Below are 10,312 nucleotides of genomic sequence, written 5' to 3'. Positions count from 1 at the left end.
CGTCAACTTCGTTCACTTGGTCCATGATGACAAATTTATGAACATCGAAAAACGGCGCCACAAACATGTTTAACAATCGGCAAGTGTGACCAAATCGTATCAAGTAATAAAACTTAGTAAGACCAAGTATCGTTCTCCCAAAGGACTCACGGCCTAGTTAGCTATATGATTTGTTGATTATTTAAGACTTGTGAACAATTGATTGTAGTTTTAAATGCAAAAGACAATAATTAAACATGTATGCATGAATTTGATCAATGGAAAAGAGGAATACAAACACTTTAATGAAATAGATGGATGAGTATGTTGTTGAGGTTATCAATTTCATCTGATCCACTCTCATATATTTTAGGAATTCATCATTCTTTTCATCAATTGCTAATGCCACTCTCTAAATCACCTTGCAAGAAGGTTTATCCTTAATTACGAGTTCATACAATTCCTAGCATCCCTAATAATTAATTTTGAATTGCAGAAGCTTAAAGGCAACCAATATGCTATTGGGAGAAATTCCCCGGATCTAGATTTCCCCGTACGTTCCCATATCGACAAAATCAATAATCATGGCAATGAATGAGTTAAACAATGCAAGCTTTAAGCATAGAGGAAAAACCCTAACTAATGATGAAAGAAAGCATAAGTCTTAAAATAAGATGTTAAAACAAATTCCATATATGAGAGTTTCACAAGACTACATTGATTCCCCAACAACAATACAAGGTTTAGTTCACCATATTCATGGTGAAACTAGATGAACAATAATGAATGAAAGAAAGATAGAACCCTAGAAAGATGAGGAGGTAGCCTGAGCATCCAAGATCTTCCTTCAAGGGGTGGAAAATAGAGTGTTTGCTTCGTCTCAGCCAAAGATACAAACCCTAGGACGTCCTAAAGCTTATATACTATTCTAAAATATACAGAAAATTAGGCCTAAGCCCAAAATAGTGTCGCTCAGCGGTAAGTGCGTGAGTTGATTCTTCCACCTCAGCGGCATTTTCACCCCTCAGCGGATCCAACAACGTGAGTTCTTGAGTGCCGCTCAACGGTAAACTGCCGCTGAGCGGTAGTTGCGACCTCTCCTTTTGCACTTTTTGATGTCTTTTCTGATTCCATCTCTATCCTTCTTCACTTCTTTCACCAAATTCACCTTAAAACCTGCATAAAACACTGAAATGAAGCACAAACCTGTCCAGCTCTCTTATTTATAAAAATATGACCAAAAGCATGATTTCAAGCTAGTTTCTAAGTGTTAAAGGTTGCTTTTAGTATCAATTTTAAGCATGAAAATAACAGTTTTTCAACTATTATCACCGTTCACTTCCTCAACTTCGTCTACTACGTCAACTTCCTCCATTTCCTCCAGTTCCTCAACTTCCTCAACTTCGTCCACTTCCTCAACTTCCTCAACTTCGTCCACTTCCTCAACTTCCTCAACTTCGTCCAATTCCTCAACTTCATCAACTTTGTCCACTTCGTCCACTTCCTCCACTTTCTCCACTTCCACCACTTCCTCCACTTCCTCAACATCCTCCACTTTGTCCACTTCCTTCACTTCCTCAACTTCGTCAACTTGGTCCACTTCGTAAACTTCGTTCACTTCGTCCACTTCCTCAACTTCCTCAACTTCGTCCACCTCGTCAACTTCGTCCACTTCCTCAACTTCCTATATTTCGTCCACTTCGTCGACTTCACCCACTTCCTCAACTTTGTCCACTTCCTGAACTTCGTCAACTTGGTCCACTTCGTCCACTTCGTCCACTTCTTCCTCTTCGTCCACTTTGTCATCTTCCTACACTTCAGCCACTTCCTCCACTTCTGCTAGTTCGTCCACTTCGTCATATTCTTCAACTTCGTCAACTTCCTCCACTCCCTTCACTTCCTCAACTTCGTCAACTTCGTTCACTTTGTCAACTTCGTCCACCACCTTCACTTCCTTCACTTCTTCAACTTCGTCAAATTTGTCTTCTCTATCCACTTCCTCCACTTCCTCAACTTCGTCCACTTCGTGCACTTCGTCCACTTCCTCAACTTCGTCCACCTCGTCCACTTCGTCCACTTCATCCACTTCGTCCACTTCCTCAACTTCATCAACTTTGTCCACTTCGTCCACTTCCTCCACATTCTCCACTTCCACCACTTCCTCCACTTCCTCAACATCCTCCACTTCGTCCACTTCGGCCACTTCGTCCACTTCCTTCACTTCCTCAACTTCGTCAACTTGGTCCACTTCGTAAACTTCGTTGACTTCGTCCACTTCGTGCACTTCCTCAACTTCATCCACTTCGTGCACTTCTTCAACTTTGTCCACTTCGTGCACTTCCTCAACTTCGTCCACTTCCTTCATTTCATCCATTTCCTCCACTTCTTCCATTTCGTCCACTTCGTCAACTTCGTCTACTTCCTTCACTTCCTCAACTTTGTCAACTTGGTCCACTTCGTGAACATCGTCTACTTCCTCAACTTCCTCGAATTCCTCAATTTCGTCGACTTCGTCCACTTCCTCCACTTCCTCAACTTCGTTCACTTCGTCCAGTTCCTCAACTTCGTCAACTTGGTCCACTTCTTCCACTTCTACCTCTTCGTCCACTTCCTCCACTTCCGTTATTTCGTCCACTTTGTCATCTTCTTCAACTTCGTCCACCCCCCTCACTTCCTCAACTTCCTCAACTTCGTCCACTTCGTCCACTTCCTCAACTTCGTCAACTCTGTCAACTTCAACCACTTCCTCCACTTCCTCCACTTCCACCACTTCCTCCACTTCCTCAACATCCTCCACCTCGTCGACTTCGGCCACTTTGTCCACTTTTTTCACTTCCTCAACTTCGTGACTTGGTCCACTTCGTAAACTTCGTTCACTTCGTCCACTTCCTCAACTTCCTCAACTTCGTCCACTTCGTCAACTTCGTCCACTTTGTCCACTTCGTCCACTTCGTCCTCTTCGTCCACTTTCTTAACTTCCTCAACTTCGTCAACTTGGTCCAGTTCGTAAACTTCGTTCACTTCGTCCACTTGCTCAACTTCCTCAACTTCGTCCACTTCGTCAACTTCGTCCACTTTGTCCACTTCGTCCACTTCCTCAACTTCGTCCACTTCCTCCACTTCCTCAATTTCCTTCACTTCCTCCACTTCTTCCATTTCGTCCACTTCGTAAACTTCGTCCACTTCCTACACTTCCTCAACTTCGTCAACTTGTTCCACTTCGTCAACTTCGTCCACTTCCTCGACTTCCTCCATTTTGTCCACTTTGTCGACTTCGTCCACTTCCTCAACTTCGTCAACTTCCTCAACATCGTCAACTTGGTCCACTTCGTCCACTTCTTCCTCTTCGTCCACTTCCTCCACTTCCTCCACTTCCTCCTCTTCCTCCACTTCCTCCACTTCCTGCACTTCAGCCACTTCGTCCACTTTCGCTACTTTGTCCACTTCGTCATCTTCTTCAACTTCGTCCATTTCCTCCACTCCCTTCACTTCCTCAACTTCGTCAACTTCGTTCACTTGGTCAACTTCGACAACTTTGTCAACTTCGTCCACTCCCTCCACTTCCTTAACTTGCTCAACTTCGTCAAATTTTTCCTCTTCGTCCACTTCCTCCACTTCCTCCAGTTCCTCAACTCCCCAAACTTCGTCCACTTCGTCCACTTCCTCGGCGTCCTCAACTTCGTCAACTTTGTCCACTTCGTCCTCTTCGTCTACTTCCTCCACTTTCTCCGCTTCCTCCACTTCCTCAACACCCTCAACTTCGTCCACTTCCTTCACTTCCTCAACTTCGTCAACTTGGTCCACTTCGTCCACTTCCTCAACTTCGTCCATTTCGTCCACTTCGTCCACGTCGTCCATGATGGACAAATTTATGAACACCAAATTATGATGTCACAAACTTGTTTTCAATCGGCAAGTATGACCGAATCATTCAAGTAATAAAACTTGGTAAGACCAAGTATCGTTCTTCCTAAAGGACTCACGGTCTAGTTTAGTTATGTGGTTTCTTAATTAACTCAGACTTACAAACGAAATATTTGTGGTTTAGAATGCAAGACAGAAAATAAACATGTATGCATGAATATTGATCAATGGCAAAAATCAAAATCTAAACACTTTCAATGAATTATAGATATGAATATGTTTGTTGGGGGTCAATTTCATCTTATCCACTCTCATATATTTTAAGGAATTCAACAGTCAAATCACCATTGTTAATGCCACTCTCTAATGTACCTTTCCAGAAGGCTTCTCCCTAATCACGAGTTCATACAATTCCTAGCATTCCTAATGATCAGTTCATAAGTACAGGAGCTTAACGACAACCAATATAAAATTGGGAGAAATTCCCCGGATCTAGACTTCCCCGTACGTTCCCGTATCGACAAAACCAATAATCATGCATCGAATGAGTTAAACAATGCAAGCATTAAGCAAAGAGGAAAAACCCTAACTAATGATGAAAAGAAAGCATAAGTCTTAATTAAAAGATGTAAAAACAGATTCCATATATGAGAGTTTCACAAGATTACATTGATTCCCCAACAAACATAAAGAGTTTAGTTCACCATATTCATGGTGAACCTAGATGAATTACAATGAAAGAATGAAAGAATAAACCCTAAAAAGGTGAAGAGGAAGCCTCAACATCCAAGATCCTCCTTCAAAGGGGTGGAAGAGAGAGTGTTTGCTTCGTTCCAGCCAGAGATGCCTAACCCTAGGAAACCCTAAAGCTTATATATCATTTGTAAATTACAAAAAGTCAAATCCAAGCCCATTAAAGTGCCGCTCAGCGGTAAAATACCGCTCAGCGGTGAGTGCGTGACTTGTTTTCTCCCCTCAGCGGCCATTTTGCCCCTCAGCGGACCTTACGTGACTTCCAGAGTACCGCTCAGCGGTAAAATACCGCTCAGCGGTGAGTGCGTGACTTGTTTGCTCCCCTCAGCGGCCATTTTGCCCCTCAGCGGACCTCCCGCAACTCCTGAGTGCCGCTCAGTGGTAAACTGCCGCTGAGCGGTGACTTCGGCTTCTCCTTTTTGCACTTTTTGTTGTCTTTTCTGATTTCATCTCTCTCCTTCTTCACTTCTTTCATCAAATTCACCTTAAAACCTGCACAAAAACACTGAAATCAAGCATAAACCTGTCCAGCTCTCTTATTTCCAAAAATATAAAGAAAAGCATGATTTCAAGCTAGTTTCTAAGTGTAAAGGTTGCTTTTAGTGTCAATTTTAATCATGAAAATAACAGTTTTTCAACTGTTATCAGTCCACTCCTCCACTTCCTCAACTTCGTCCACTTCCCCCACTTTGTCCACTTCGTCCACTTACTCCACTTCGGCCACTTGCTTCACTTCCTCCGCTTCGTAGACTTCGTCACATTCGTCCACTGCCTCTTCTTCCTCAACTTCATCAACTTCATCAACCTCTACCACATCCTCCACTTCGTTCATTTCCTACCCTTTGTCAACTTCATCCACTTCGTTCACTTCCTCAACTTCGTCCACTTTGTCTACTTCGTCAACTTTGTCCACTTCGTCTACTTCTTCCACTTCCTCCACTTCCTCCACATCCTCTACTTCCTCCACTCCTTTCACTTCCTCAACATCGTCAACTTCGTCCACTTCCTCAACTTCGTCCACTTCCTCCCCTTCCTCCATTTCCTCCACTTACTCCAGTTCGTCGAGTTCCTCCACTTCCTCAACTTTGTCCACTTCGTCCACTTCGTCTAGCTCCTCGACTTCGTCCACTTCCTCAACTTCCTCAACTTCGTCCACTTCCTAGTCTTCGTCAACTTTGTCCACTTCCTCCACTTCCTCGACATCCTCCACTTCCTCCACTTCGTAGACTTCGTTAACTTCGTCCACTTCCACAACTTCCTCAACTTCGTCCACTTCTTCGACTTCATCCACTTCGTCCACTTCTTCCACTTCCTCCACTTCCTCCACTTCCTCCACTTCTTCCACTTCATCCACTTTTTCCACTTCCACAACTTCCTCAACTTCGTCCACTTCCTCCACCTCTACCACTTCCTCCACTTCCTCCACTTCCTTAACTTCCTCAACTTCGTCTACTTTTTCCACTTCCACAACTTCCTCAATTTCGTCCACTTCCTCCACTTCTTCCACTTCCTTGACTTCCTCAACTTCGTCCACTTCGTCTACTTCCTCCTCTTCGTGAACTTTGTCAACTTCCTCCACATCGTCCACTTCCTCCACTTCCTCCACTTCCTCAACTTCTTCCACTTCGTCAAGATCGTCCACTTTCTCCACTTCCTTCATTTCCTCCACTTCGGCCACTTCCTCCACATCCTCCACTTCGTAGACTTCGTCAACTTCGTCCACTTCCACAACTTCCTCAACTTCGTCCACTTCTTCGACTTCCTCCACTTCGTCCACTTCTTCCACTTCCTCCACTTCCTCCACTTCCTCTACTTCCTCCACTTCCTCCACTTCTTCCACTTCATCCACTTTTTCCATTTCCACAACTTCCTCAACTTCGTCCACTTCCTCCACTTCCTTCATTTCCTCCACTTCGGCCACTTCCTCCACATCCTCCACTTCGTAGACTTCGTCAACTTCGTCCACTTCCACAACTTCCTCAACTTCGTCCACTTCTTCGACTTCCTCCACTTCTTCCACTTCCTCCACTTCCTCCACTTCCTCCACTTCTTCCACTTCATTCACTTTTTCCACTTCCACAACTTCCTCAACTTCGTCCACTTCCTCCACTTCTACCACTTCCTCCACTTCCTACACTTCCTTAACTTGCTCAACTTCGTCTACTTTTTCCACTTCCACAACTTCCTCAACTTCGTCCACTTCCTCCACTTCCTCCACTTCCTTAACTTCCTCAACTTCCTCCACTTCCTCTACTTCCTCCTCTTCGTCAACTTTGTCCACTTCTTCCACATCGTGCACTTCCTCCACTTCCTCCACTTCCTCCACTTCCTCAACTTCTTCCACTTCGTCAAGATCGTCCACTTCCTCCACTTCCTTCACTTCCTCAACTTGGACCACTTCCTAAATTTCGTCCACTTCCTCCACTTCGTCCTCTTGGTCCGCTTCGTCCACTTCTTCCACTTCCTCCACTTCCTCCACATCCTCCACTTCGTCCACTTCCTCCACTTCCTTCACTTCCTCAACTTCGTCAACATGGTCCACTTCCTCAACTTCGTCCACTTCCTCTACTTCGTCCTCTTGGTCCACTTCGTCCTCTTGGTCCACTTCGTCCACTTCTTCCACTTCCTCCACTTCCTCCACATCCTCCACTTCGTCCACTTCCTCCACTTCCTTCACTTCCTCAACTTCGTCAACTTGGTCCACTTCCTCAACTTCGTCCACTTCCTCCCCTTCCTCCACTTACTCCAGTTCCTCGAGTTCCTTCACTTCGTCAACTTCCTCAACTTCGTCCACTTCCTACTTTTCGTCAACTTTGTCCACTTCCTCCACTTCCTCTACATCCTCCACTTCCTCTACTTCGTCAACTTCTTCAACTTCATCCCCTTCCTTCACTTCCTCAAATTCGTCAATGATAACAGTTGAAAAACTGTTATTTTGATGCTTAAAACTGATACTAAAAGCAACCTTTAACACTCAGAAACTAGCTTGAAATCATGCTTTTGGTTATATTTTCAGAAATAAGAGAGCTGGACAGGTTTATGCTTGATTTCAGTGTTTTATGCAGGTTTTAAGGTGAATTTAGTGAAAGAAGTGAAGAAGGATAGAAATGGAATCAGAAAAGACATCAAAAAGTGCAAAAGGAGAAGTCGAAATTACCGCTCAGTGGCAGTTTACCGCTGAGCGGCACTCAGGCAATCATGGTGAATCCGGTAAGGGGTAAAAAGGTCGTTGAGGGGAAGAAAACAACTCACGCACTTACCGTTGAGCGACACTATTTTGGGCTTGGGCCTAATTTTTTATATATTTTAGAATAGTATATAAGCTTTAGGACGTCCTAGGGTTTGTATCTTTGGCTGAGACGAAGCAAACACTCACTTTTCCACCCCTTGAAGGAAGATCTTGGATGCTCAGGCTACCTCCTCCTCTTTCAAGGGTTTTATCTTTCATTCTTTCATTATTGTTCATCTAGTTTCACCATGAATATGGTGAACTAAACCTTGTATTGTTGTTGGGGAATCAATGTAGTCTTGTGAAACTCTCATATATGGAATTTGTTTTAACATCTTACTTTTAAGACTTATGCTTTCTTTCATCATTAGTTAGGGTTTTTCTTCTTTGCGTAAAGCTTGCTTTGTTTAACTCATTCATTGCCATGATTAGTGATTTTGTTGATATGGGAACGTATGGGGAAATCTAGATCTGGGGAATTTCTCCCAATAGCATATTGGTTGCCTTTAAGCTTCTGCACTTAAGAATTAATTACTAGGAATGCTAGGAATTGTATGAACTCGTAATTAAGGATAGGCCTTCTTGCAAGGTGATTTAGAGAGTGACATTAGTATTGATGAAAAGAATGATGAATTCCTAAAGTATATGAGAGTGGATAAGATGAAATTGATAACCTCAACAACATACTCATCCATCTAATTCATTGAAGTGTTTGTATTTTGTTTTTATCCATTGATCAAATTCATGCATACATATTTAATTATTGTCTGTTGCATTTAAACCTACAGTCAATTTGTTCTTAAGTCTTAAATAATCAACAAATCATATACCTAAAATAGGCTGTGAGTCCTTTGGGAAAACGATACTTGGTCTTACCTTGTTATATTACTTGATACGATTTGGTCACACTTGCCGATTGTTAAACAAGTCTGTGGCGCCGCTTTTTCGGTGTTCATAAATTTGTCATCAGTCAACTTCGTCCACTTCGTCCCCTTCGTCCACTTCCTCAACTTCGTCAACTTCGTCCATTTCGTCCACTTCGTGCACTTCGTCCACTCCTCCACTTCCTACACTTCCTCCACTTCCTCCACTTCCTCCAGTTCCTCCACTATGTCCACTTCATCCAATTCCTCCACTTCGGCCACTTCCTCTACACCCTCCACTTCGTAGACTTCGTCAACTTCGTCCACTTCCTCCTGTTCCTCCGCTTCCACAACTTCCTCAACTTCGTCCACTTCTTCGACTTCCTCCACTTCGTCCACTTCTTCCACATCCTCCACATCCTCCACTTCCTTCACTTCTTCCACGCCATCCACCTTTTCCACTTCCACAACTTCCTCAACTTCGTCCACTTCCTCCTCTTCCTCCACTTCCTCTACTTCCTTAACTTCCTCAACTTCCTCCACTTCCTCTACTTCCTCCACTTCGTCAACTTTGTCCACTTCCTCCACATCGTTCACTTCCTCCACTTCCTCAACTTCTTCCACTTCGCCGCATCGTCCACTTCCTCCACTTCCTTCACTTCCTCAACTTCGTCAACTTGGTCCACTTCCTCAACTTCGTCAACTTGGTCCACTTCCTAAACTTCGTCCACTTCCTCCACTTCCTCCACTTCCTCCACTTCCTTCACTTCCTCAACTTCGTCAACTTGGTCAACTTCCTCCACTTCCTCCACCTCCTCGACTTCCTCCACTTCTTCGACTTCCTCAACTTCCTCAACTTCGTCCACTTCGTCCATTTCCTCCAGTAGCTCAACTTCGGCAACTTCGTCCACTTTGTCCTTTTCGTCCACTTCCTCCACTTCCTCCACTTCTTCAACTTCCTCAACTTCGTCCAGTTCGTCCACTTCGTCAACTTCTAAGAAACTTCTTCATAAAAACATCTAAGAAGTCATTCACAACCACGAGGTTTACACTCCGATTCTCCTGTGCCGCATGATCCGAAACTTGAGTCGCTTCCATAGACGATAAATCTAAGAAACAACTATCATCTTCCAGGAGGTCTTGCCTCAAGACACTGATCGACAAAGAAATACCTTTTTCTTTATCAGGAAACAACATCTCCTTACCACCGCAGTCGACGAGGATGCGATTGGTGGATAGCCAATCCATTCTCAAGATTACTTCTAATCCTTGCAAAGGTAAAGAGATGAGGTTTACCTTGAACCGACGTCCCTTTATGACAATCGGATAACGGACACACACAGAAGACGTCCCAATTAATCCTGATGCTGGTGTAGACACCAACAGATCAACGCCTAACTCTTCTACAGACATACCCAACTTTTCAACACATGCCTTCGCTATGAAGGAGTGTGTTGCCCCCAAATCAAAAAGCACAACAAAGGCACACCAAGAAGTAAACAACTACAGATGAGGATGTTACTTGAGCTGACTGCCTCAGATCCAACCATGGCGTAGACTCTGCCCACCGCCTGAGATCTACCACCTCCCCTGGGTGGAGGCAAACCAGTCCTCTGTGCCTAAG

General features: G+C 44.0%; 1 protein-coding gene across 1 annotated transcript; it reads right to left on the bottom strand.

The window, feature by feature from the left end:
- Nucleotides 1-9,675: 9,675 nt before the first annotated feature.
- LOC148195246 (uncharacterized) lies at nt 9,676-10,101 on the bottom strand. Its single transcript, XM_088095136.1, has one exon. It carries the CDS (start codon nt 10,099-10,101, stop codon nt 9,676-9,678), a length of 426 nt encoding a protein of 141 aa, XP_087951262.1.
- Between the last annotated feature and the right edge of the window lie 211 nt (nt 10,102-10,312).

This window comes from Vigna umbellata, chromosome 7, assembly GCF_029865625.1.
Source record: "Vigna umbellata cultivar VRB3 chromosome 7, Vumbellata_1.0, whole genome shotgun sequence".
NCBI classification, from domain to species: domain Eukaryota; kingdom Viridiplantae; phylum Streptophyta; class Magnoliopsida; order Fabales; family Fabaceae; genus Vigna; species Vigna umbellata.
This window is presented reverse-complemented; position numbering and strand designations above follow the sequence as displayed.